Consider the following 27,833-nt stretch of genomic DNA (forward strand, 5'->3'; position numbering starts at 1 on the left):
CCAACATCTGGCTTTATTAAACCAAATAGCATCAGTAGCTTCTGCAGCTCAATCTGGAGCGTGTAGTCCACCATTGTTGTTGCTGTTAAGTAATCTGGAAGAGAGGGTCATGGGGTCATCGGGGGGGTCGAGAGGTGGTTTTATCCAACATCTAAGCCGAGGTGGTTTTTCCAAATTCCTCCACTCTGGAACCTGTTTTAAAAAAACTAAACGATTTCAGCCTCCTAAATTTGCAGCCCATCAAAAATCAAGGTTGTGACATGAAACAGTGTTGTGAAGTGGACAAAACCTTCGGCTCCGTCTTCTCACCAATCGGGTTTAATTGAAAAACAATTTCAGCTAGCACTTTGAGAAAAAAGTCCAAATACAATGTTGACTTTTAAAATGTTGAAAAAGTTAAAATACAAACTGGGAACGACTCCTCTGTTCATCCTCAATTGATCTCGGGTGCTGAAATAATCACATGATTATAACTCTGAGCATATAGGTTTGTTCGCTGCTTCTGAACATCTGATTTTCACAAAGGATTTTCATATTTTCTAATAATCCACTGTATGTAGCCTACTGTTGTAGAACATATTTACCCATATATATATTCAGGGGCTACATCCTCCCTCCTGGAAGAGAAGAGAGAGCAGATCCTGTGTGTTTTATTGTAAATATACAAACACTTGTCTCTTTTTATGCTTTTCAACCTTTTTAAAGACATTAAAAAAAATAATAAAATAAACCAATGACATTCATTCCTGTGAACAGGGTTTGGTGTTAACGGATTACTTGTAATGGCATTATGTAATTAGGATACACATTTTTTTAACTGTGATCCGTTACAGTACGTAAAAAAATGTAATCTCATTACAGGTATATTGGATAAAAAGTGGGATTACTGAGCAGGATTACAATAGAAAATCAGAAGGAATAATATAGAACTGAAGTTGTCACAGGCGCATTGCGACACTTCCTGATGCTTTCAGGCTGACCTGACGCGTTGCCATGGATACTGCAGCCAGCTGCTCTCATCACTATGTTTTAAAGTGGGAGGAGCCTCTTCACCTCTGTACGATGCTAATGACGCCTCCAAGCAGTGAAAGTGTTGTGAACGTCTCACCTGAAGACACATCTGGTAGATAAAACCTGCTGACTTTACTGAAACAACCTGGACTCTGTCAACTAGTTTTATTAGCTCATAACCTGCCAGTAACCTGCCAATACCAACTAGTTTTAATAGCTCATAACCTGTCAGTAACCTGCCAATACCAACTAGTTTTATTAGCTCATAATCTGCTAGTAACCTGCCAATACCAACTAGTTTTATTAGCTCATAACCTGCTAGTAACCTGCCAATACCAACTAGTTTTATTAGCTCATAGCCTGTCAGTAACCTGCCTATACCAACTAGTTTTATTAGCTCATAACCTGTCAGTAACCTGCTAATACCAACTAGTTTTATTAGCTCATAACCTGCTAGTAACCTGCCAATACCAACTAGTTTTATTAGCTCATAGCCTGTCAGTAACCTGCCTATACCAACTAGTTTTATTAGCTCATAACCTGTCAGTAACCTGCCAATACCAACTAGTTTTATTAGCTCATAACCTGTCAGTAACCTGCCAATACCAACTAGTTTTATTAGCTCATAACCTGCTAGTAACCTGCCAATACCAACTAGTTTTATTAGCTCATAGCCTGTCAGTAACCTGCCTATACCAACTAGTTTTATTAGCTCATAACCTGTCAGTAACCTGCCAATACTAACTAGTTTTATTAGCTCATAACCTGCTAGTAACCTGCCAATACCAACTAGTTTTATTAGCTCATAGCCTGTCAGTAACCTGCCAATACCAACTAGTTTTATTAGCTCATAACCTGCTAGTAACCTGCCAATACCAACTAGTTTTATTAGCTCATAGCCTGTCAGTAACCTGCCTATACCAACTAGTTTTATTAGCTCATAACCTGTCAGTAACCTGCCTATACCAACTAGTTTTATTAGCTCATAACCTGTCAGTAACCTGCCTATACCAACTAGTTTTACTAGCTCATAACCTGCTAGTAACCTGCCAATACCAACTAGTTTTATTAGCTCATAACCTGTCAGTAACCTGCCAATACCAACTAGTTTTACTAGCCCATAACCTGCTAGTAACCTGCCAATACCAACTAGTTTTACTAGTTGATTGATTGATTGAAGAAAGGGGTGGGGCTTCCTGCCAATATATATTTTTACTCAGGAAAATTACAAATAGTGTAACATCTCTGCAGTTGTGTTCTTGTTGTTGTTAGTTCCTGTTTTGTTTTGTGTGTCACCTGTACTCACCAGCAGGTTGGCCTGTGATTGGCTGAGAGTGGAGAAGGGGGCGGGTCAGGTGAGTGTGCGCAGTGCAGAAATTGCCTCTGTGTGTGTGTGTGTGTTTATGTGTGTGTGTCTGATTACTGGTTTAGAAATAGTAACGTGTTACAATACTTGTTTCTGAAAAAAGTGGCCATATTAGAATAACGAATTACTAAGCAATGCATCACTGGTGGCCAATACTCTTCTGTACTACAAAGTACCTTCAGAATTAAGTAAAAGTGTAGATAAGTCCTTTTTGTTAAAACACCAGTATTTCTTGTGCTATGAGACATTTTGTCCCAGTAGCTTTTATTTGCTCTGCTAGACAAAAGTGAAAACAGGTCAAGGTACCCCCACAAACACCATGTGATACAGTTCCTGATCAAAATGCATAAAATACACAAAGACTTGCATCATAATATTATATGTACGTCTTATAGGTGACGTCAGGATGTTGTCAAAGTCAAAGCTTCTATAGTTTTCAAAATTGAATGCATAAAACTTTTGACCAGGATTATCTGGCAGGTCTCTTTTGGACCATGTGTTTGCTTGAGAGCAGCAGGGCCATAGGGTCGGAGCCGCATCACGTCATGGGACTTTACAGCAGAGAAAACTTTACGAGAGAGAAAAATAATGACGGCAGCTCTGCAGAAATGTTCCATTCAGCCCACTCCTCCATGGAAAATGTGTCATTGGGCTGAATTATCTCCATAACTCACTGACACGCAGCACCAGGAAGACAGGAACAAACAAACTCGGCTTCATGGGAACCTCTCCAGGTCTGAAGCTCACTTTCTTGGGATTCACAAACTCACTGCGTGTCGCCAGATTCCAACGTCTAATAAATCCTGAACAAACCTTTCAGTTGTTTTCATTCTTAAGCAGGCCGACATTATCCATCTCGTACCAGATGCCACTGTCTGAGAATTAGTTCTAACCCAACCGGCCAAATGATCATTTTCCCCATCCTTGCCATCTCCTGAATTTTGTTTATTTTTTGTACCAAATACTCCTCAAAAATAAACAAGTTCAGATCTTCAGTGATGGATCATTCACCTTATGGCGCTTTCCCACCAGTCCCTACTCAGCCCTACTTGACTCGACTCTCCTTGCCTTTGACACTTACATGTCAGTACCTGGTTCTAAGTACTTTCATGGTACCTCCTCGGCCGAAGGTCCAAGCGAGCCGGAGCAAGTCTACAATGTGAGACGGCAGGCCACTGATTGGCCGGCGTGTGAAGTAGTGATGAGTCAGGAGAAGTAGTGATGAGTCAGGAGAGCGTGTCGTACACTCTGTCGTTCTAAACCCTGATCACAACAAGAAAGCTGACGAACAAAGATGGAGGCACAGAACTCACCGGATGACCGGATTCCTCGAGCAATCTTCTCACAGCAGATGTTAAAAATCAAAATCCGTCGCTGTCTTGGCGAACATTGATTAACCCAGTGCTTCTCAAATGGTGGGGCGCGCCCCCCTGGGGGGGCGTGGTGGGGTGTCAGGGGGGGGCGTGAGGCGGGCACGACTTTCAGTATTAGTGTCTTTATTCATGCTTGAACGATAAAAAAGGGCCTCCAGCCACTAGGTGGCAGCAGTGATCACACTAATCAACAGGCTGCCTGTTCAGCCAGTAGAGTAGAAGAAGTACTACACATGAACACCGGTGTGCAGAGCTGGAGGAGGAGGAGGAGGAGGAGGAGGAGGAGGAGGAGAAGTTTCTGACAGGAGTGAAAAGAAGAAAGGATGAGGCATCAGAGGAAGAGAAAACAGGTGACAGTAAACATAAAGCTAGTAAGAGCAGGAGATATGACGATGCTACGTCGCCCTTGGGTTTACCGTGAACACGTCGGGAACCAGGAAACACCCGTTTGTGTTTTATGCCGAAAAACTCTGGCAGCGGAGCATGAAACCAAATAAATGAAGACGCACCTGGAGACCATACACCATACACCTGGAGACCATACACCATACACCTGGAGACCATACACCTGGAGACCATACACCATACACCTGGAGACCATACACCATACACCTGGAGACCATACACCTGGAGACCATACACCATACACCTGGAGACCATACACCATACACCTGGAGACCAGACACCCGTTATGTCAGTAAGCCACTGGAGTTGTTTCATGGTAAACTCCATGAGTATGGCCAACAAGCCGCTCATTTTGTCAGCGCGGCATCAGTAAACAAAAGAGCCTGTTAGCCTCTTACAAAGTTGTTAGCAACAGCTAAGAGTAGCAATATCAAATGTAAAGCCCAGATTTGAAAAGATGTGCTGTGAAAAGAGGCTCCCAGCAGCCACTCAACACCAGCAGACTCTTCTCCTGACTAATATTGGTACAATGTCTTTTTTAAAGAGATGTTCTGTGCATCTGGCAGAGTGATAGTAAATTGTATTGAAGTTGAATGTGTTCATATATAAGAGACAAATGCTGTGAAATAAGAATGAAAGAAGTTTGTGTTTTATAACACATTTTATAAATGTTCAGACTGACGTAGCTGACAGTTTCAAATGTTGCAGGGTTCAGGGCTTCATTGTCTTCTGGATAGACAATGTGTTCAGGGAAAGTAAATGGAAATGTGATGCACTTTTCATCCCTTTGATGAGCTGAAATATAAGCAATGCAAATTTTGCACAAAAGAAATCAAAAAGTCATCTACCTTTTTGAAAAGGAATCAGCTGATGAAGCTGACACGTGACCATGTTTACTGTTTAAAGTTTTGAATGTTACTGTGTTAAGTTTTTAAAAATGCACATCCCAGTGAATCATTTGCACTTTTTCTGTTTTGAGAATCACAATTCATAAACTAAACTTGGAAATTGCTTTAAGTTGTTCTCAGCTCATTTTATTAATTTATTTTGATAATCAGGCGATTGTATGTAGAATGCTGGTGCAGCAACTCATACATGGTTTATACAGATAAATACATAAATATTATCAGGTTCTCAATGGTAGTACAATTCGGGGGGGCTGAAAAAAATTCTGTCCTCTAGGGGGGGCGTGACAGAAAATAACTGAGAACCACTGGATAAACTGGATTTCCATGAAAGTTTAACGTCCTAGTGCAGGGGTCAGTAACCTTTAATGCTCAAAGAGCCATTTGGTCCCGTTTCCCACTGAACACAACACCCAAGGAGCCGCACACATTTTATTTTGACAGTCCCCCAGTAGACCATGCCAGGAGGACACTACACACCAGTCTTTTATTTTGACAGTCCCCCATTAGACCATGCCAGGAGGACACTACACACCAGTCTTTTATTTTGACAGTCCCCCATTAGACCATGCCAGGAGGACACTACACACCAGTCTTTTATTTTGACAGTCCCCCAGTAGACCATGCCAGGAGGACACGACACACCAGTCTTTTATTTTGACAGTCCCCCAGTAGACCATGCCAGGAGGACACTACACACCAGTCTTTTATTTTGACAGTCCCCCATTAGACCATGCCAGGAGGACACTACACACCAGTCTTTTATTTTGACAGTCCCCCAGTAGACCATGCCAGGAGGACACGACACACCAGTCTTTTATTTTGACAGTCCCCCAGTAGACCATGCCAGGAGGACACTACACACCAGTCTTTTATTTTGACAGTCCCCCAGTAGACCATGCCAGGAGGACACGACACACCAGTCTTTTATTTTGACAGTCCCCCAGTAGACCATGCCAGGAGGACACTACACACCAGTCTTTTATTTTGACAGTCCCCCATTAGACCATGCCAGGAGGACACTACACACCAGTCAAGGAGCCTCAGTCCCACCGGTCACCGGTCGGGGACGCTCCACAGCGTGCGACTCGGGTAGCCTCTTGCTCAGAACATAGTTTTAGTGCAAGTTTTTGGCGTATGATTGGTGTGTCATCCAACTCTACGACAATGTAGATGTTTAAACTGGACTATTTTTTGCTGCTGTGTGGACTGTATTTTGTAATCAGTGTTTGCCACGAGTTTGGAAGTGAAGCAAGCTCGCATTGACAAGATGCCCTCCCAAGGATTACCTTTAGCCGGGAGGCGCTCATGAGACTTCGACCATCCAGGGGAAGTGCTGTCCTGCCGCCGAATATCCCTCGGGAAATCCGCGTCCTGGTGACAAATCCGAGGCGCCGCAAACGAGGCAGGAGAGGTGGAATACACCGGAGACTAAAACGCACGAGTCTACAAGACCGCCGCAAGTTGCCGGCTCTTCCCACGGTCCTGCTTGGAAATGCCCAGTCGATCCGCAACAAGTTGGACGAGCTGGAGGCCTGGACCACCACCAGGCAGGAGATTAAAAACGCCTGCCTTCTTGTCTTCACGGAATCCTGGCTCAGTGAATCAGACCGGGATGAGGACTTGACGCTCACGGGGTTCGGGGCCCCGCTGAGGCTGGACCGAGACAAGGAAGTCACCAATAAGCAGCATGGCGGTGGTGTCTGCTGCTTTGTCAATGAGCGTTACTGTAAAACTGTCGTTGTACGAGATAGGATATGTACTCCAGACATTGAACTTCTGTCTATATCTCTTCGTCCTTTTTATTTGCCGCGCGAGTTCCAACAGCTGTTCTTTACAATTGTTTACATTCATCCACGCGCTGACGCTGTTGCCGCTGTACAGCTGATCAATGACGTCACGCACCGGCTTGACGCTATTTGCCCAGACGCACCAAAATCCATCCTGGGTGATTTTAATCATTGCCGTCTGGATAAGACTTTTAAAACTTATGAACAGTATGTAACCTGTGCTACAACACAGAGGAATACTACTCTGGATTTGTGCTTTGGTTCAGTGAGTGGTGCATATAGATCACTGCCACTTCCTCCTCTGGGATCTTCTGATCACAACTGTGTGTACCTCATGCCCCGCTACACTCCTGCTTTTAAGAGACTACCCCGATTAGAGAAATCCGTGAAGTGCTGGTCAGAGGACAGCATCTCAGCACTTCAAGCTTGTTTTGAGTGTACGGACTGGAATTGCTTTTTTAACCCATTTGAGGACATTAATGAATTATGTGAGACTGTTTCTTCATACATCACTTTCTGTGTTGACTCTGTTGTCCCATCAAAGACTATTATTGTTTATCCAAACAACAGACCATGGGTAAACAAAGAGCTTAAATCAATTATTAACAAAAAGAAAGTGGTCTACTCTTCTGGTAGTAACTCCCTGGAGAAGAAAGCAGTCTCCAGGGAAGTGCGAGATGGGATCAGGAAGGCCAAACTAAAATACAAGAATAAAATTGAAGAAAAATATAGCAGTGGTGACCTTAGAGCAGCCTGGCAAGGCATCAAATGCATGGCTTCAATTAATCAGCAAAAAGAGGCCAATAAACCCATTTGTGTGGAAGGAGTGCCAGACTCTGACCTTCCAAGTGTTTTTAATTCGTTTTTTAGTCGGTTCGAGAGGGCGGACCTTTTAGGGAAGGCCTCTGCTTAGAAGGAGTCTCTAGATCCAAGTGGGGGAATTTTGATCTCTCAAGATCAGGTGACTGCCTTACTCAGGAAGGTGAAAGTGGGGAAAGCGAGGGGCCCTGATGCCATATGTGGGCGAACCCTGCACTACTGTGCCACCCAGCTGAGTGGTGTTTTGAGCAGATTGTTCCAAAGTTGTGTAGACCAGGGTCAGATTCCAGCATTGTGGAAAACATCAACTTTAATCCCGATTCCAAAAACAAGTAGCTCAAAGGAATTGTGTGATTTTAGACCGGTCGCACTCACATCGCTTGTGATGAAAACTTTTGAGAAAATTTTAAAGTCTGAGATTCTATTTTTAACTGAGGGGAAACTTGACCCACTTCAATTTGCCGACCAGCAAAACAAAGGGGTGGAGGACGCAACACTTTTCATACTGAACACTGTGTATAAGCACCTGGACAAAACCAGGGCTCATGTAAGACTTTTATTTGCGAATTTTTCTTCTGCCTTCAATAAGATGCAGCCCCACATCCTGATTGAAAGACTGGCCACTGTTTTTAATTTGCCTGACCAGCTTCTTTGATTGATTTTAAATTTCCTCACGGACAGAACCCAGCGAGTGCTCGTGAATGGTCAGATGTCCCCAGCGTCAAGCTCAAACACCGGATCTCCTCAGGGGTGTGTCCTGTCCCCCCTCTTGTTCATACTGTATACGGACAGTTGTCGGGTCACTCAGAAAAACCGGTTCCTGGTCAAGTTTTCAGACGATACAGTCTTGGTGTCCATATTTTCGGGGTCCGAAAAGAACCACGGTCCTGCGTTGGCCGAGTTTGTCCAATGGTGTGACAGCAACTACTTGGATCTAAACGTCTCCAAAACCAAGGACATGGTCATTGACTTTAGACGCACCACAGCGCCCCCTTGTGGTAGCAGTGACATTCATGGGGAAGTGGTTGAAGTGGTGGAAAAGTACAAATACCTTGGTTCTTGGATTGACAACAAGTTGCGGTTCGAAGCAAACGGAGACTCTATTTTTAAACATGGTCAGCAGAGAATCTATCTTTTAAGGAAACTGAACTCTTTTAATGTAAATGAAAGCATTCTCTGCAACTTTTACTGCTGTTTCATAGAGAGTCTCTTAACTTTTTCACTTGTTTGCTGGTTCAAGTGTTTGTCTATGAAAGATAAAAATAGACTGCAAAACATCGTCAAAATCTGCTCTAAGATCATTGGCGTTAAACAAAAAGACCTAGAGTCCCTATGGAAGGAGGGGGCTCTAAAGAAGGCTAAATGTATCTTGGGTCAGCCCCTCCATCCTCTGTCCTCAGAGTTTTCACTCATGCCTTCTGGACGCCGTTTTTATGTACCCTTTCGGAAAACAAATCGTTTTTCCAACTCTTTTGTCCCCTCTGTCACTGCACTGTTAAATTCTGAAGGGAGTGTGTGTAATTAACATAGACCGTATTGTAACGGGTCCTCTTAAACTCAATTATTGTCCGTTCTGTTGGAAGTGACACACAGTGAGTGTTTGTGATGTGTTTGTGCAATGTTCTGTTTTATGATTGGCTACAAATGAATTGCCCTTTGGGACCAATAAAGTTTTCTGAGTCTGAATCTGAATCTGAATCAGTGGAGGGACGAAAGAGCCGCGGGTTGCCGACCCCTGGTCTAGTGAAATGAAGATTCCACCTCCAAAACTCTCTGGTGTCTCTTCTAGAACATTTTCCTGCTAACTGGCTGAAGGGTAAAATGTTAAAACACGACAATCTGTGAGAAAATAGCCGATAAACGGCGCTATTTCCTCTGCTGGGCGGAGCTTCTGACAATAACAGAGTGACATCACGAGTTGTGCACACGCCCAAGTTGTGTTTACACTATGGAGGATCAGAGTTTTGACCACGAAGAGGCTGAATTGAACCATATTTCATCATCATGGTCATTTCAAAGCCAGTGATTGATGAAGAAGACACAGAAGGTGGTTCTGCCATCGGTGACCCCGTCTGGAACATGTTTGAGGAAGCAGAAGACGCTTCGTCCTCATTCGTCCTCGTCTCCTCGCCTCAGCAGCCGCCACTTTTCACCTTTGAGGCTTTGAGGCCCCTGACTGTTGGCAGAACGACCGGCTTCCTGGATCCAACACGTCCAAGAGCTTTTCTGACTGCAGAATCACCGAAGATGAGTCCAGGTATTACTAGCCGCCCGAGCTAGCGGCTAGCCACTAGCGGCTCCCGCTCGCCGCCCAAGCTACCGGCTCCTGCTAGCTGTGCTCCTTTTCTCCTCTCTCTGGTCTCTTCCAGGCTCAATCTTTCATCAAGGCTCATAAAACGCTGACTATAACTTCAAAACACTGTAAAAACTTGGATATTTAAGAGGAAACAAGCCGATATAAACACAACAGATGGAGATCTGCACAACTCTTGACGTCACGCCCACGAAGAAGGATTCCCTCGATGTCGTCGGCTGGAGATTCAAAATTCAAATAACTTTGTTATGCGACAACAGTGGTGGGGCAGAGTCGGAGGAACCTTAGAAGTAGTACCCCAACTATCGTTTTTTGCATAATATGGTGTTACCTTTCACTAGGACTTTAAAGTATCGTACCATTTGTCTTATTTTAGCATCAGCTGCTATAAATGGCTGGTGGCAGAAGTCGGTCACCAGTTAGCAGGCGCACCAGTTAAACCAAAACAGTGAAGAACATTTTGACAATGAAGCTCGATCATAACAATCCACATTTTGTAATGCTAATTATTTGAGTTGATATCCAAAGCAGAGTTGTCACGCCACTCTTCCAGATGCATGTTGGCTCCACATCAGGAGACACAGATTCTATCGAGGGTGATTACTTGTGCACCACGGGGACAAGCGCTGACGACTGCGTCCACGCTGCAGTGGAACTATGTTGTATTGGAAAACAAACGAAGCTGAGTCAAATAGAAGCCAGCTGAGGCAAGTCGGGCCAAGTAGGTCCTAGTGCAGTGTTTTTCCCCCTCTGCTCCGCGGCTCACTGGTGTTTCCTCCAGATCGTCAGGTGAGCCGTGGGAAATTATCCCATTTCACATTTTTTCTAAAAAAACCTTTGCTCTCACAGCGACAGTGTGTTGCAGAGTAATCATGTATAAATACTCTTCACCACTAGAGGGCAGCACAGAACTTTGCCGGTGAAATGTAAAGTGACAGACGTCAGTGTGGTTCATCTCCACCTCCTGCTACCATCTTGTATCAAAGTACTGTGTCAGTGACAGTGATGGAGAAGTTTTTGAAAACCAGGATCTCAGCTCTTCATCCATCAGGTCCAGGTTTCACACTGAGGGAGGCACTATTAAAAAAAGTCCTTGCTTTCTGGATTTACTGGATTCCTGTTGATCAAACTTTGATGAGAAAGACTTTATATTGTTAATAGAGGCTACAGAGGTTCACATTTTAATTTTATTTTCTGGTGGTGGTGTGACTCCAGATTTGTCCAAAGAAAAAAGTATGTCTTGGCTCAAAAAGGTTGAAAAACACTGGTGTAGAGGATTCTGGACATTATTTCTCTGCACTCTATTTCTACATTTAGTGTAATTGTACCTATTAGTTCTGTATTTCTGTTAATTTATCGTCCTCTGTCATCACGTTCAACTGTTTGACAACGAGCGTGAGAGGGACGTTACGGTCATGGTGCATTTGAGTACGTCCTAAAACAAATTCAAAATTCTGAGATTCACATGAGAACTCTTTATAACTGAGAGAGCAGAACTCTGCTGTCGTCAGTAAATGGATCAAAGAGCCACACATTGACAGGCAAAGAGCTGCTTGTGACTGGCGAGCCACCGGCTGGCCGCTCCTGCTAAACAACGAGTCGCCGACTAAATCTACGCCAAATAAATCTATTTGTTCCTGGGAAAACAAAAAAAACAAAACAAAAGGGGCAGCCGAGCTGTAAAACTTCCGTCTCTCCAGACATCAACCCGTCCCCAGATTTCTTTTTTGTCTTGTAGAAGGCACACAAACTACCACAAAAGTATAGTAATAATCTTTGAATGTGCAAAAAAAGCTCAGTTTACAATATTTCCTCGGTAAGAGGGTGAGACAGGTTAGTTTTACCCTACTGATGATGTGTTGTTGCAATAGTAATTGTCTGGTAGCCGAGGCTTCTGCAACACACACTTCAGGACAGGACCTGCAAAACTGCAATGACACTGAAACTAAAAAACATTTTTAGATGTTTCTGCGCTTAATATTTTGTTGTCATTGTGTAATAAAACAATTGTCTGTTGCGCAGCAACAATGGATTGACACACTTGTCTGTTCTGAGTCAGTGTTATGTGTAAAAAAAAAAACCACTATTTCTCTATTGCATATTTTAGTTAATGGACCCGACAACGCTTTTTATGAATAAAGACAAATGAAATGAGTCTCTCTCCTCACCACTGCCGACCTCCTGCTTCATGCTGCTGGACCGTGTATCCAAACTGGGATTCTTTAGATCCGGAGAAGATCTTGAACTTCTTTGTGTCAAAGTTGAAGCCGAGTTGAAGATCTGGAATAGAGGAAAAGGTTGAATGTTCTTTGTTTCTCAGTGGTTCACTTCTACAGACATGATCCCAGCCCTCATGAGGAAATGAACAGGATATAAAGCAATACTTAAAAACAGTTAAACAGACTGACCATCAAGATCTTTGCTTTACACTCACTGGATCCAGTAAAAGTCACTGAATGACTTTAACAGTGTGAGTCCAGTGACTGTGCAGCACCGGGCTGTAATTCCAGATCCACACACACAAGAAGACCCTGAGCAATGTGTGGAGGGACCGGCAGTGAGGATCACTGGCAGGATTTACATTTCCCATGCTGGCTTTGTCAGTCAACCCAGGTAATGGAGAGATATCCCGGGTTTGTTCAGCCGGCTGAACAAGAAGAGAACTCTGTGGGGTCCAGGAAGGACTCGAGATGCAGACACCAAATCAAAACCAAAACAGATCTTTAATGAACAGTAAATCGACAAAACAATGCTTCTTAATAAAAAGGAAAGGGGACAGGAATGACGCACAACAGGCAAAGTGTAGAGATGAATTGACAGCACACACACATAAATACACAGAGAAACGAGGCACATCTAACAACAATTAAAAGAAAGGATGGGAGGAGATGGAACACAGAGCAAAAATACATTGAACTGCCATGAACCCGGACATGGACCACAACCACATGGACAAGGTTTTTAAAGTGAAAACATGCTGTAAAAGTATTTATGTAGCACATCATACTACGCCCCGTGATAAATATACCCAGGATATATCTGGTTTCTGGTTTAATTACGCAGCAATGCACGACCCTGACAAGCATCAACAACTCAGTAGTTTGAGCCCAAGTTTTCCCTTCAGGATCAGAGCACCTTCACATAAAAGGGGCGGAGTTTGCAGCTTCCTTGACCACAGAGGAGCAATAATTCTATGAAAATATGAAGAATTAAAACACATCCACCAGGCTAAAGGCAGCACTGTTTCTGCAGCCAAAGCCAGGAAATTGCTGATGAATGTGTGACTTGGTGAGATTATATGATATTAATTCAAAATAGTTAATTGAGCACTTCATTTTACTTTATAACAACAGAGACGTTGCAGGCAGAGCTTGAGATGATTCTTGATATTCTTGGAAGATTTATTGGACCAACAGGTGTTTCAGGAATATCCGGGATGTCAGGCCCATTTAAGAACCTTCTTCAGATGCATTAGGTCACATGAAGAATATCAGGAATGTGGCAGGAATGAATTCAGGAACTCATCGTGCTGATGTGGAAAAATGCCCCTAAAATCAACTGTCGCTGTCAGATAATACTGCGACAAGAAGCGTGGAGGATTTAACCAACTGCAAGTCACTCCCTGTATTTCTGTCCGTCTCTCAGTGTGTACATAATTAGATATTTGGTTTTGCACTTACTTTTTTTCAAGAGTGCTTTTTATGTGACCCTCAACACAAGTTTTAAAAATCCCAGGCTAAAATTATTACGACAACCACTTTGAACAACAACCTGACAGAGTGCAAAAAACCCACGACTGCTTTGACCTTTGGTTTGGCCTGCTGGTCTGACTGGCCCTCGGCGGCAAATAATTGAGGAGCCCCGACCTAAATTATACCTTTCTCTCCACAACTGTCCACTGAGTTTTTGATTCTGTTTTCTTTTCTTTCTTTTTTTTAATCAATGAACAAAAGGTGTGTTTACACACAACAGTCAGTCAGGAATGGCACAAATCTTAATTCATGACTGCAGATCACAACTTTGACCTCAATGTTGTGATTCAGGGCCGAGGCGTCAGGCCGCCAAGGACACGTGTGACCTCTTATCATGCGTTACAATTAATAGCAATGATGAATTATCATGATTCATTAGGCATGAGCACTGATACTGTTCTGGGGCCTCATTTATAAAACACTGTGTCGGATTCCTACTGAAAATGACGTGCGGCAAAAACATTGGGATTGATAAAAGTATGCGTCATCGTCAATTTTTTTTGCATCTCCATCAGCCTGCTGATCGCCGCCATTTGATGTGAAATCCTGGCAGAAAAGATGAAGAAAATGAATTAAAATTCAGATTTTTATGGAGCGTAAAATAGTCTGGATTTGGTGATCCCATCAATGGAATCATGAATAAAAAAACAAACAAAAAAACAAGCAAGTGGTGTACACGTCTTTATAAATGAGGCTGCTGCACGCCTGAGTGCTGCTGCACGCCACTGTGCAGCTTCACGTTCGCTCATTAATTCAGCACAAATGTCACAAATCGGGAGAGTCTGGTGGCGGAGGTTGGTATTGGTGAGGTGAGCAGCAGCACGGGGGACAAGCCGTGAAGGGGAAAGGTGAATTAGTGCGGGCGTTCGCCCAGGGCATCAAACCAGATAGGATCACGACTGTGTGTATAAAAGATATGGTTCCTCACACACACTCCAGTCACTTCCCATCAGCTGCTGAACGGCTCACACTGCTCCACATCCAGAGGAAGGTTGCGCTGAGAGGAGGAGAGAGAACCAGCCTGGCGAGTGAAGCTCGTGTTGTTGTGTCACCATGGCACGGACCAACAATCCACCGTACAGGATGATTGTTGTCACGCTCTATTACGCATCACCACACATCACAACTCATCGACACGCTCAGTGACAAACTTCACCAATCCAGAATAGAGTTCTTTACGCTGTTAAGAACTCTATTCAGCTGCGTTACATCACATAAACCAGAGTTTTTCACCCTCTGCTCCGCGGCTCACTGGTGTTTCCTCCAGATTGTCAGATGAGCCGTGGGAAATGATCACATTTCAATTTTTTTTTCTAAATATCATTTGCTCTCACAGCGACAGTGTGTTGCAGAGTCATGATGTATAAATACTCTTCACCACTAGAGGGCAGCACAGAACTTTGCCGGTGAAATGTAAAGTGACAGACGTCAGTGTGGTTCATCTCCACCTCCTGCTACCATCTTGTATCAAAGTACTGTGTCAGTGACAGTGATGGAGAAGTTTTTGAAAAGGAAGAATGTGAACCAGGATCTCAGCTCTCCCCCTTGAACTGCAACCTTATCGTGGTGGGGGAGTTTGCGCACCCGAATGACCCTCGGAGCTATGTTGTCGGGGGGCTTGCCCCCCCAGTAGGGTCTCCCAAGGCAAACAGGTCCGAGGCGACGGGTCAGACTAAAAGCAGTTCACAAAACCCCCATGGATACACGCAAGAGGAGCAAGGTGACGTCGCCCGGTTTGGCGCAGCCGGGGCCACACCCTGGAGCCAGGCCCGGGGTGGAGGCTCGCACGCGAGCGCCTGGTGGCCGGGTTCTTGCCCGCGGGACTCGGCCGGGCTCAGCCCGAAGGGACGACGCGGGCCCCTCCTCCTCATCCTCCTGTGGACCCACCACCCACAGAGGCTGCCGTAGGGGTCGGGTGCAGTGTGGATTGGGTGGCAGTCGACGGCAGGGGCCTCGACGACCCGATCCCCGGACACGGACTCTGGCTTTTGGGACATGGAATGTGACCTCGCTGGGGGGGAAAGAGCCCGAGCTTGTGAGGGAGGTTGAGAGATACCGGCTAGATATAGTCGGGCTCACCTCCACTCACAGCTTGGACTCTGGAACCCAGCTCCTCGACAGGGGCTGGATACTCCACTTCTCTGGAGTTGCCCGCGGTGTAAGGCAGCGGGCTGGAGTGGGCTTGCTTATTGCCCCACAGCTCAGCCGCCACGTGTTGGAGTTCACCCCGGTGAACGAGAGGGTTGCGTCCCTACGCCTACAAGTAGGGGACAGGTCTCTGACTGTTGTCTCGGCCTATGCACCGAACAGCAGCTCAGAGTACCCAACCTTCTTGGAGTCCCTGGGAGGGGTGCTGGATAGTGCCCCAACTGGGGACTCCATTGTTCTCCTGGGGGACTTCAACGCCCACGTGGGCAATGACAGCGAGACTTGGAAGGGGGTGATTGGGAGGAACGGCCTCCCCGATCTGAACCCGAGCGGTGTTCTGTTATTGGACTTCTGTGCCAGTCACAGCTTGTCCATAACGAACACCATGTTCGAGCACAGGGGTGTCCATAAGTGCACATGGCACCAGGACACCCTAGGCCGGAGGTCAATGATAGACTTTGTGGTCGTGTCATCTGATCTCTGGCCGCGTGTCTTGGACACTCGGGTAAAGAGAGGGGCAGATCTGTCAACTGATCACCACCTGGTGGTGAGTTGGATGCGCTGGACTGGGAGGAGGCCGGATAGACTCGGCAGGCCCAAACGTGTTGTGAGGGTCTGCTGGGAACATCTGGCCGAGCCCTCCGTCCGCGCAGCCTTCAACTCCCACCTCCGGGAGAGCTTCTCACAGATTCCGAGGGAGGTTGGAGACATTGAGTCCGAGTGGACCATGTTCTCCACTTCCATTGTCGAAGCTGCTGCTCGGAGCTGTGGCCGCAGGGTCTCTGGCGCCTGTCGTGGCGGCAATCCCCGAACCCGGTGGTGGACACCGGAAGTAAGGGATGCCGTCAAGCTGAAGAAGGAGTCCTACCGGGCACTGTTAGCTCATAGGACTCCCGAGGCAATCGACAGGTACCGGCAGGCCAAGCGAGCCGCAGCCCGGGCTGTGGTGGAGGCAAAAACTCGGGTCTGGGAGGAGTTCGGAGAGGCCATGGAGGAGGACTTTCGGTCGGCCTCGAGGAAATTCTGGCAAACCGTCCGGCGCCTCAGGCGGGGGAAGCAGTTCTCCACCAACACTGTTTACAGTGGAAGTGGGGAGCTGTTGACCTCAACTGGGGACATTGTTGGGCGGTGGAAGGAATACTTCGAGGACCTCCTCAATCCCACCACCACGTCTTCCATTGAGGAAGCAGAGACTGGGTTCTCAGAGGTGGACTCGTCCATCTCCCAAGCTGAAGTCACCGAGGTTGTTGTGAAGCTCCTCGGTGGCAAGGCACCGGGAGTGGATGAGATTCGCCCAGAGTTCCTTAAGTCTCTGGATGTGCAGGGACTGTCGTGACTGACTCGTCTCTGCAACATCGCGTGGCGGGCGGGGACAGTACCTCTGGACTGGCAGACCGGGGTGGTGGTCCCTCTCTTTAAGAAGGGGGATCGGAGGGTGTGTTCCAACTACAGAGGGATCACACTCCTCAGCCTCCCCGGGAAAGTCTATTCCAGGGTAGTGGAGAGGAGGGTCCGGCCGTTAGTCGAACCTCGGATCCAAGAGGAACAATGCGGTTTTCGTCCTGGTCGTGGAACACTGGACCAGCTCTATACCCTCCACCAGGTGCTTGAGGGTTCGTGGGAGTTCACCCAACCAGTCCACATGTGTTTTGTGGATCTGGAGAAGGCGTTCGACCGCGTCCCCCGAGATGTCCTGTGGGGGGTGCTCCGGGAGTACGGAGTCCGGGGTCCCTTGTTGAGGGCTGTTCGGTCCTTGTATTCCCGGAGCAGGAGTCTGGTTCGCATTGCCGGCAGTAAGTCGGACCTGTTCCCAGTGCACGTTGGCCTCCGGCAGGGGTGTCCTTTGTCACCGGTTCTGTTCATCATATATATGGACAGAATTTCTAGGCACAGCCGGGGGCCGGAGGGGGTCCGGCTTGGGGACCACAGAATCTCATCTCTGCTATTTGCGGATGATGTGGTTCTGTTGGCCCCATCAAGCCTGGATCTCCAGCATGCACTGACACGGTTCGCAGCCGAGTGTGAAGCAGCTGGGATGAGGATCAGCACCTCTAAATCCGAGGCCATGGTTCTCGACCGGAAAAAGGTGTCTTGCCCCCTCCAGGTCGGTGGAGTGCCCTTGTCCCAAGTGGAGGAGTTTAAGTATCTTGGGGTCTTGTTCACGAGTGGGGGAAAGATGGAGCGTGAGATCGACAGGCGGATCGGTGCAGCGTCTGCAGTTATGCGGACGTTGTATCGGTCCGTCGTGGTGAAGAAGGAGCTGAGCCAAAAAGCGAAGCTCTCGATTTACCGGTCGATCTTCGTTCCTACCCTCACCTATGGTCATGAACTATGGGTCATGACCGAAAGAACGAGATCCCGGATACAAGCGGCTGAAATGAGCTTCCTCCGTAGGGTGGCTGGGCGTACCCTTAGAGATAGGGTGAGGAGCTCAGTCACCCTTAGAGATAGGGTGAGGAGCTCAGTCACCAGGGAGGAGCTCGGAGTAGAGCCGCTGCTCCTCCACATCGAGAGGAGCCAGCTGAGGTGGCTCGGGCATCTATTTCGGATGCCCCCCGGACGCCTCCTGAGGGAGGTGTTTCGGGCATGTCCCTCCGGTAGGAGGCCTCGGGGCAGACCCAGGACACGCTGGAGGGACTATGTCTCTCGGCTGGCCTGGGAACGCCTTGGGGTGCCACCGGAGGAGCTGGAGGAAGTGTCTGGGGCGAGGGAAGTCTGGGCTACTCTGCTCAGACTGCTGCCTCCGCGACCCGGCCCCGGATAAAGCGGTAGCCAATGGATGGATGGATGGATGGATGGATCTCAGCTCTTCATCCATCAGGTCCAGGTTTCACACTGAGGGAGGCACTATTAAAAAAAGTCCTTGCTTTCTGGATTTACTGGATTCCTGTTGATCAAACTTTGATGAGAAAGACTTTATATTGTTAATAGAGGTTACAGAGGTTCACATTTGAACATTTCCGGACGGTGGTGTGCCTCCAGAGTTTTCCAAAGAAAAAAGTGTGCCTCGGCTCAAAAAAGGTTGAAAAACACTGACATAAAGAATGTCAGGCATGACAGAAAAATTATACTTGTAACACATCGTGGACATGTGTAAACCCTGCAAAACATTAGTTTGACAGGTCTTGAGTTGTCTCGGTCGTTTCAGTGGAATTGTTTGGGCGTTGGATTTGCCGTAGAGGATTCTGGTGAAGGTGAACACAGAGGGAATGTATTTTCATCTACAAAATTCATCAGGACGTCCCCCTTCTTGTCCTAATCTCACTTCAGCATGTCTGAGTGGTGATGAAGCTATGTTGTAGCAGGCGTGTTAGCCAAAGTTGGTTGTGGTCCACATCGTATGTCTTTTGTAGTAAAGGTTCTCTATTGGACCATGTCATTGTTCTTTAGATGAATTAGTCCATGAAACAGTTTTCATTAGTAGTAGTTTTATCAGACATTTCCGGAGCTCAATATAGAACAAACCTCTTGGCTGCCATCCTGCCAGGCAAGGCGAGTAGGGTTCGTAGGGTTCGTAGGGTTCGTCCACAGAACATCGACAGTCTTGAGGTCAGACGGCCAAGTTGGATCGTTCTTACGGTGACGGTCAACTACTAAACTACCAAGAATATGGACTGGGAGTCTGACACACACTATGGAGGCAAAACTGGTTGTTATTGTCCCTCTACTGAGAATCTGCAAAACAGCTATTTCCTGCAGCCGTGGGACCCATGAGCAGTAGCAATGTTGCAGAAAGATTGCGTTTCCCTGCTTATTCACAGAGACAGAGTCGGAAGGTTTGAGTAAATTTCCATTTTTGGAGTCGTTTTCAAAAAGCTGCATTTTTAACGTCTCTAAGCACAGTTGTCACGTGAACAAACACCCAAGACATGCAGAGATGTTTGTTTTCACTTGAAAACATTGTTGTGTCACATTGTTGGCCTCAGTCACACCTGAGTGTTTATCATATCTGACAACAATTGCATCATAAAGATTAAAAAATATACATATATTGGTCCCAATCATGTACAATACTATTTCTTTTTCCCAAAATTTCTTTCACAAGAATACAGAAAACAGAAATCTTAATAATCTGTCGGGAATATTCTATTGAATATTTGCTTTATTAACAAAGGCTGAATGCATTTGCATAACATTTTATCCACATCTCATTCCACTCCCGTCGACTGAGTTTATTATTTAATCCTAATTATAAAAGACTATGCATTTCTTAAAAGACATTGGCTAAATTTGTATTTTTGCAGAACAAAGTACATTTCAAATGTGCCTTACTTTGCACAATATCATTTCTGCAGTGTAATTTTTTTCATTTTGGTGGCATTCTTATGTTATTTAGCAATGGCGGTTTTTCCTGTGGTACTGTTTCTATACAGTGACATGCAGTCACAGGTTACAGATGGTTTGTACCTCTATATTTTATGAAACAGTTGTTAATATACTTCACGTGAACAGCCAAACAGCTGAAAAAGTGTGACTTATTTCCTTGCCATTTCCTACTAAAAAGTTAAAACATTTACTAATATTACAAGAGCAGCACAAGCTTTTATGTTCTCTAGTTTTGTTGATATTTCAAGGTACTTACATTTAGTGTATTACAAAAAACCAACTGCAGGTCATGTGGTGCTCCTCTGCAGCCTCCAGGAGGCTCAGAGTGCAGCAGGTGTGTTTCCTCTCGTCTGCTGCACGTTTCAGGCGCTGGTGTTCAGAGACGGGAGGGTCGGCTGAGTAATGGTCTGCACGGGAGCAGCTGTGGTCAGCAGGTGGAGGTGGTGGAGGTGGTGGAGGTTGAGAAGCTCCACTATTTAGCTGGGCTCCTCACGCCACTTGATGCGGGACTGTAATGTCCTAGCAGGCTCATGCTCTGTCCAGCTCCGCCGTCCAAGACGAGTATTATTTCACTTTAAATAAAATCCTCGGGTTAAACGTTCACTCTGGCTGCTTCCCGCACTCCAGCCTCTGCCCCCCCCCCCCCCCCCCCCCCGTCACAGGTCACTTGTTTGATTCCTGAGAGTGGCACGATCTTCTCTCTGCTGTGAACTATTGACCCGCCGGTGATCTGTTGACCTGAGGTGTTGAAGTATTTCCTCTGTTTGCTCCAGCTGTGTGAATGAGCGCTGTGCTGGGGAACCTGGGCCGCACGCTGCAGCGGCTGTCGTCATGGGTTTGGCTGCTGCGCTGCAAACTGAGAAAACGCAGTGGAAAAGTGAGGAGCTCACACAGTTGACGTCGGCCTCCCAGGATAAGTGTGCTTCTTTGAGGAATGTGGCCCCGGCCAGGAACCTGCTCAACTGATCAGAGGTGTTGGCCAAAGCAGAGTTAAACAATCCTCTTCCACGTCTGAGTCTCCCACCATGCTATTGAAGTATTTATCTGTTATGGATCATCCTTCCTGGCACTTCTTTTCACTTTTTCAGCCGACCTTCAGGTTTTTTTTTGGTTCGATTGGTAATTTTTCCACGTCTCTTGTTGCTCTCATAACTGAAAACAGATTAATATGCAGCCGGAGCAATGGCAGCGACAGACAGAATATTTTCATTTGAGGAGAAACAAAGTCTGCAGTCTTCTTTTGAATGCAAAAGAGAAAAAAAAAATCTCCATTTCAAATCACATACAGCAGGAAGAAATCAGACTAATCAGGTCAAGGATGGGAGTGATTTATGAACTGGAGCTCGTGGCCGAACGCCGTCTGTGTCGCTTCCCCCAGCATGCAAGCAGACGCTCCGACTGGCAAGCAGCCTGCAGGAATTAACCCTTCACCTCCCTGAGAGGCAGCCCCCCCAGTTCCACTGCGCAGTATGTGCCAGTACGTTACACGATTGCATGGTTCCTCTGACTTAAGTTGTTAGATTGCTGATGACTTATTTTCAGAAGTTTCAAAATGAGTTACTCTAATATCTTACTCAGTTACTTTTCAAAAACATGATGTGCAACCGGAATACTGTATGAGGCTATAGACCTATCAGGCTCATTCTATTTGTTCTGTATATTCCACAATATAGAATTAAATCAAATGAAAGTCTTTTATTTTTAAAATACTTGTTTATTTTTTTTTCAATATTTTATGCTAATTGCATCAAGCAAAAATGTCATTGATTTTAATGGCCTCTGATTTGAAGAAAATCATTGAACATTTAAACCTATTTTCTGTATTAAGCATTTCCACTGTTAATTAGTTTTTTTCAAATTCCAGCACATAAAATAATTTTTGTGTGTGTGAATTTATTTATTTAGACGGAAACAAAATAGACTAAAATAATTGAAATCAAAGTATTTCCCAACTGTATGCAGTGGGCATGTCAGTAGGGTTTCACCCCGATGTGTTCATCTTTGAGGTGGAACCTTTTGCTGTAGATCAGTTTCCTTCCCGCCCAGAGCGCACAGCAGACGCCAATGTTTTTGTCAGTTTTGATCAAGTCACACTCAGAAGTGGCAGCACCACTCACTGTACGTGCCGGAGCGCAGCGGGACGGCAAGCGAGAGCGCACCCAGACCCAGCGGTGTTGTCTGACCACAGAGGACGGTTCAAATGTTGGCGGGATTGTGAACGATGCAAGTATGTAACGTCATTACACAAAAGTATTTGCAGGAGCAACACGTTGCTCAACAAGTTTGCGGCTGCAGTGCAGGTGGAGTAACGCCACCAGTCTCCTTCCTCTGTGACCCAACTTCAAAAACATTCTCATCTGCTCTCATCTCCTCTCATCTGCTCGTCTCCTGGGGCCTCATTTATAAAACTGTGCGTAGGATTGACGTCAAAAGTGGCATACGCACGAAACACAGAAAGTGCGTACGCACAAAAATATCCTGATTTATAAAACAGTGCGCACGCACGTCCTACGCCGATTTCCCTTTATAAATCACAACCCACTCTAAATGTGGCGCACCTGTGTGCGGGTCATACCACGCCCATATTGGCCTATAAATATTCAGAGAAACGCCTCTCATGAATATTGATTCATGACTGAAAGCATGCCGAAAGCAGAAAGAAAAGCCAAGGAACGCAGTTTCACCCAGTGTGAGGTGGAAGTTCTCGTCGGGGAGGTGGAGAAGAGGAAGGCGATATTATTTGGTGGACACAGTGTTGGGTTAGGGTTAGGGTCAGTGTTGGGTTAGGGTTAGGGTCAGTGTTGGGTTAGGGTTAGGGTTAGGGTCAGTGTTGGGTTAGGGTTAGGGTCAGTGTTGGGGTCACCAACGCCAAAAAGGCTGTAGAGTGGCAGCATGTGGCGGATGGTGTCAATGCTGTGGCCTCAGAAGGTCGGAGTGTCGCTGAGGTGAAAAAAAGTGGTCAGACATCAAAGTAGACACAAAAAAGCGCCTGGCGTCACACTGGCAGAGCGTCTGTGCCGGTGGAGGGGGGACACCGCTACCTGCCCTTCAGGAGCCCGATGGTGCGCTCCACAATACTGCGCGCCTGGCTGTGGCGCAGATTCTAGGTCCTCTCCTCTGCGCCTTGTGGGTGAGGAAAAGGGGTGAGCAGCCACCGCTTGAGGGTTAGGGTTCTCCACTGTCGCCTGCAAGGTCGTGAACGGGTTAAACACTACTACAAAATTGCAAGTCTCAGGATTTCCACATGAATTCTCCGTACCTAGAAGCCACCCATCACGTACAGCCTCCAGTCTGCGCCCAACACTGCTATATGGGCTCTATGATATAGGATGTTACACTGCATTCATATCAGTGGAAACATAATACTGTTGTCTTACTATTGTCTTAATCATATGTTTCCCGTGTGCACTCCAGGGAGTATGTTTGTTTATTCATTGTAGAAATTACATTGTTTACTATCCATTTCTTGCAAATAAACTGTCCATATATGAGGTCATATAACTATTTATTTTACACCATCAGTTTCACACAGTTTCTCCCGTTTCTTTCTTCTGCCATCAGTGGCGCAGTTTCTCCTTCCCCCAGTTCTGTGGTACGCCTGGGTCAGAGTTGGGTTAGGGTTAGGGTGACCCAGGGTCAGAGTTGGCGTGGTGGACCGCACATTTTCCCGTCAAGTTCTCTTTTTATCAATCCCACGGTTTGCGTAGAGAGTGGCGTACGCATTCTTTTGTGCGTACGCAATGTTTATAAATGAGGCCCCAGAATTGGACTCTAATGCAACTTGTAAAATTTCACAGAGAACGGAGCATGCACACCCCACTTCCTGTTTTCAGCAATTAGCGTTATGGCCGATGGGGACAGTTGCCGTATTGCTGGGATCAGATGTGGACGGTAATGCAAAGGTAAAGCTTCAGCCAGAATGGAGTATGTATACCTCACTTTGTGTTTCCAGCAGGGGCCCCAATGCCCAATGGTTGTGTCTCACTCCTATCTTCTTCACGATCCACATTTCCTTGACCTTCAGTGTTTATGTGGCGGTCATGATAAGGAGCATTCAAATAAAGAAAGGAGGCTCAATGCTTCCTTCATAACCTCCTTTAGCCTCGGAAATGCTGATCACAGCCTGAAGCCATGGATCAGGCATAGCGCCACCTGCTGGTAAGAGGAAGTGGGGTGACATGCGACACATTGCGACGTGCGTGGGTGTGCTAGGACACATTCAACGCTGCTTGCAGCTATAATTATGAATGATCTTTCCATGCACTGCAACTTCAAAAAGACACTCTTTCACGTGAAAGTTAAATGAGATTGATCACTTAATCCACACAAAGTGTCCAGTTATTCCATGCCTGGGCAGAAGTACAAAAAAGAAAAAAGAAATCACAGAAAAAATGACCAAAAACAAGAAAGTCATTGCAAAGCTCCTCTTCTGAACTGCTGCTGGTGGAAGCTGCATGTGATAAATACAAATAAAGTAAAAGTAAAAATAAAGCCAACAAGGCCAGTTAAAGCACAACAATAACAGTACTAAACAACATTATGCTTAATAAATATTGAGTAGTCCGACTTCTTTTCACAGAATTACAGTGTGAAAGTTTCCCCTGATGAAAGATGACATCACTTGAAGTGTGCAAAATAATCATTTTGTTTTCTTTGGTACAGCCGCCTGAGACAAATGTCCTCAGGCTGCTCTGTCCCCGAAGCACACTGTCTGTGGTGACGCTGAAGTGCAGCTCCGGTCCAGCCAGCAGCAGGACTTGGCTGAGTGGGTAAACATCTGTCTCCAGATGTGATTCTAACTCCACCTGTTGTGACTCAAACACAGTGTGCTGCACACATTGTTTGTGTTTGAGTCGCACTGACAAGAACCAACAACATCATCAGTGATGAGTTGCACTGTGGGATAAACCAGCATTCTAAAAGCCACTGAATCTCGCAAAAACCACTTGGCACCCTGACTTCCTGGACAAATACTCATCTAACAGGGAGAGCGATCACAAGCCTGCAGGCTGGACCTCCGGGGAAACATTATGAAGCTTTCAGATATCACTTCCATGCTGAACAACTTTAAAAGGGGACATTATAGGGAAAAAATATATTTTTTGTTGGATTGCCCATGTATAATATGATATACATGGGCGCAGGCATGCTTGTCTGTGTGCACGACTGTATGGGAAAAACCACTTTACAATCAAAAACAGCACCAAATGCTAACAGCAGCACAATCTACTCCAGAGAAAAAACAACAAGCATCACCATCACTTGTAGATTAAATCCTCCTGCTGTAAAATGCTGACAAAGACTTTGTTGGTCTGAGTTCAGCTCATCATTTCTGGTGTCGTCTTCTTCTACTCACAATTTACATTTATTCTGCAAACAGGCGCCTTGAAAAAGGTCCTGGAGCAGGTCCACTATAGTATCATCGATCTTGCTGTTGCACTCCAGATGATACTGTCCCTCAACATTTTAACCCAATAGCTTCCTTCAGAGGGGAGCAATGAAGTTACTGACATAAGAGATTTGAGCTCCACAAAAAAGTTGTTTTCTGTATAAAGTTGCTAAAGTCACTAATTGATTCCAGACACAGATTTCAGAATCACTTTTTAATTATTCAAAAAAAACAGAAAAATCCTTTTTGACAGGGCGATCAGCCCCTGACTGCACACCACTGTTCATATCGTGTCTACTGAAACAAACACATGAATGGAGCCTCAGCATTGTGGCGTTGATGTGTTTGGAAATAAATCCCAAAACCAGAGAAGAGGGAGAACGTGGACGCGGTTGTTGCTCAGAGATCGACGTCAACCTGGAGGGTAATGTTGTAACGAGAGCTTGAAGTAAGTCTTTTAGCATCGATTAGCATCCATGAGCATCTTAATGTTGGCATCTACTGTTGTAGTCTTTCATTTCCCAACAAAACACACTCCGTGTAACCAAACAAACAGGCTACCGGTTGGAGCAGCAGCTACAACTGCCCCAAATATCTGACACTGTCTGGCAGTTGTTTCAAGAAGAATGCAGGTTGCAGCAGCAGCAGCAGCCGCTATGACTCCCATATCAGACACTATCCCATAGTGGTCGCCGGCCTCGGACCGATACCTCGGACCGATACCTCGGACCGATACCTCGGACCGACACCTCGGGGACCGATACATCGGACAGATACCTCGGACCGATACCTCGGACCGATACCTCGGCCGTCCTACAACTGTGCACGAAGCCCAACTGAAATGAGCCGCGACCGTGGATTTTACGAACAATTCTCCAATGGTCCGATCTTTCATCTCAGATGGTTGAAAATCGTGCAGTTTGTGGGAACCTTTAGATCAGAACATTTTAGAAGGTCAAGACAAGATGAGCAGTGAAGCCAGGGAATAGAACTGCCAGCAGTTACAGTATGTCCTGTATTCACCTTGCTCATTAGTAAAGTTACGTCACAATGCTAATGATCTAGCAAGAAAAATCAAGAGTAACAGCAGCTGGGCGATATGACCTAAAATCTATAATGCGGTGTAATTTGAAGCATGTGCAGTATACATATATATACTGTATATATATATATATATATATATATATATATATATATATATATATATATATATATATATATATATATGAAGTTGAATTGATTCTATAGATGAGGATTGTTTCATTGAATGATCGATTGATTAAAGGCAGTCAAGTCAAGATCGTTGAGTTGTTCATCATACTAACCTTTATTCATCGCCCTCATTTTTGCTGAATGGAAGTAATTTCTGGAGCTGTTTTTTTTTTTTTTTTTTTTTAATCTCCACACCTCAGAGCTCCATCACCATGTTTTGATAAATACTCATGTGTATGCAGACTACTTAAGACAGAGTTTGGTGTAAACGGGTGTGTTAAAGGCTTTCAGTCAGACTTGTAAATGTTTATAGTTTCATGGAGGCTAATAAACATTTCTTAAGCCTGAACAAACCCACATGCTCCGCTTCAAAGAAAGCCTAAAAAAAACAAACACCACTCACTCTAATAACTGGATTCTTTCACTGCCAGTTTCAGGTCTCAAAACCATGTGGAAATCTCCACTTGACTGACAGCTCTCGACGTGCTGGATAGAGGACATGACAAGTGATGAAAGGAAATGTGCTTTGAAGTTGGGCGGGATCTCAAAGTAACCAGATTGCCACTTTAAACAGTTAAAAGAGTTTTCTCCTTGCTTTCTCCTCCGCCCAGCCCTCAGACAGTGCAGCTCTGCACTGCCACTGTGTGCTGCACCTGGCTGATATCTGCATGTGCTGGTGGTTCTCTCACCTGGCAGCAGGCTGCAGGTCCACAGCAGCAGGAGGTGCTGGTAATCCATGAGGAGCAGGAGGCTGCAGGTGGTGGGAGTGAGAGCCCCAGTGTGTAGGTGCGTTATGTTGGAGTGTGGATCCTGGATTTCGGGTTAAAAGTGAGGCAGAATGAGGGAGAGAAGACAGAGGAGGAGTGTCGTGCACCCGCCTCTAGTGATGTGAAACCCGACTCCTTAAACTGACTCAAGGCTTTTTGAGTCGTTCATCCGGGAGGGAACCAGGAGTGTGAATCGTTTGAGCCAGTTGCACGTGCACACACCTTTTCCAGGCTCTCCAGGACCTGGACACTCTGC

General features: G+C 45.8%; 1 protein-coding gene across 2 annotated transcripts in view; it reads right to left on the bottom strand.

The window, feature by feature from the left end:
• The window catches only part of LOC308136640 (integrin alpha-11-like), a 101,945-nt gene extending 74,313 nt beyond the window's left edge, over positions 1-27,632 (bottom strand). For both annotated transcript variants that reach the window (XM_080505077.1, XM_080505076.1), the window contains exons 1-2: positions 27,500-27,632; positions 12,152-12,263 (exon numbers count right to left, since the gene is read on the bottom strand). In XM_080505077.1, the coding sequence (XP_080361203.1) occupies positions 12,152-12,263; positions 27,500-27,548 (161 nt within the window). In that variant the 5' untranslated portion in view covers positions 27,549-27,632. The remainder of the gene's footprint in view (positions 1-12,151; positions 12,264-27,499) is intronic.
• Positions 27,633-27,833: the final 201 nt, after the last annotated feature.

Source organism: Blennius ocellaris (assembly GCF_963422515.1).
Source record: "Blennius ocellaris genome assembly, chromosome: 11".
NCBI classification, from domain to species: domain Eukaryota; kingdom Metazoa; phylum Chordata; class Actinopteri; order Blenniiformes; family Blenniidae; genus Blennius; species Blennius ocellaris.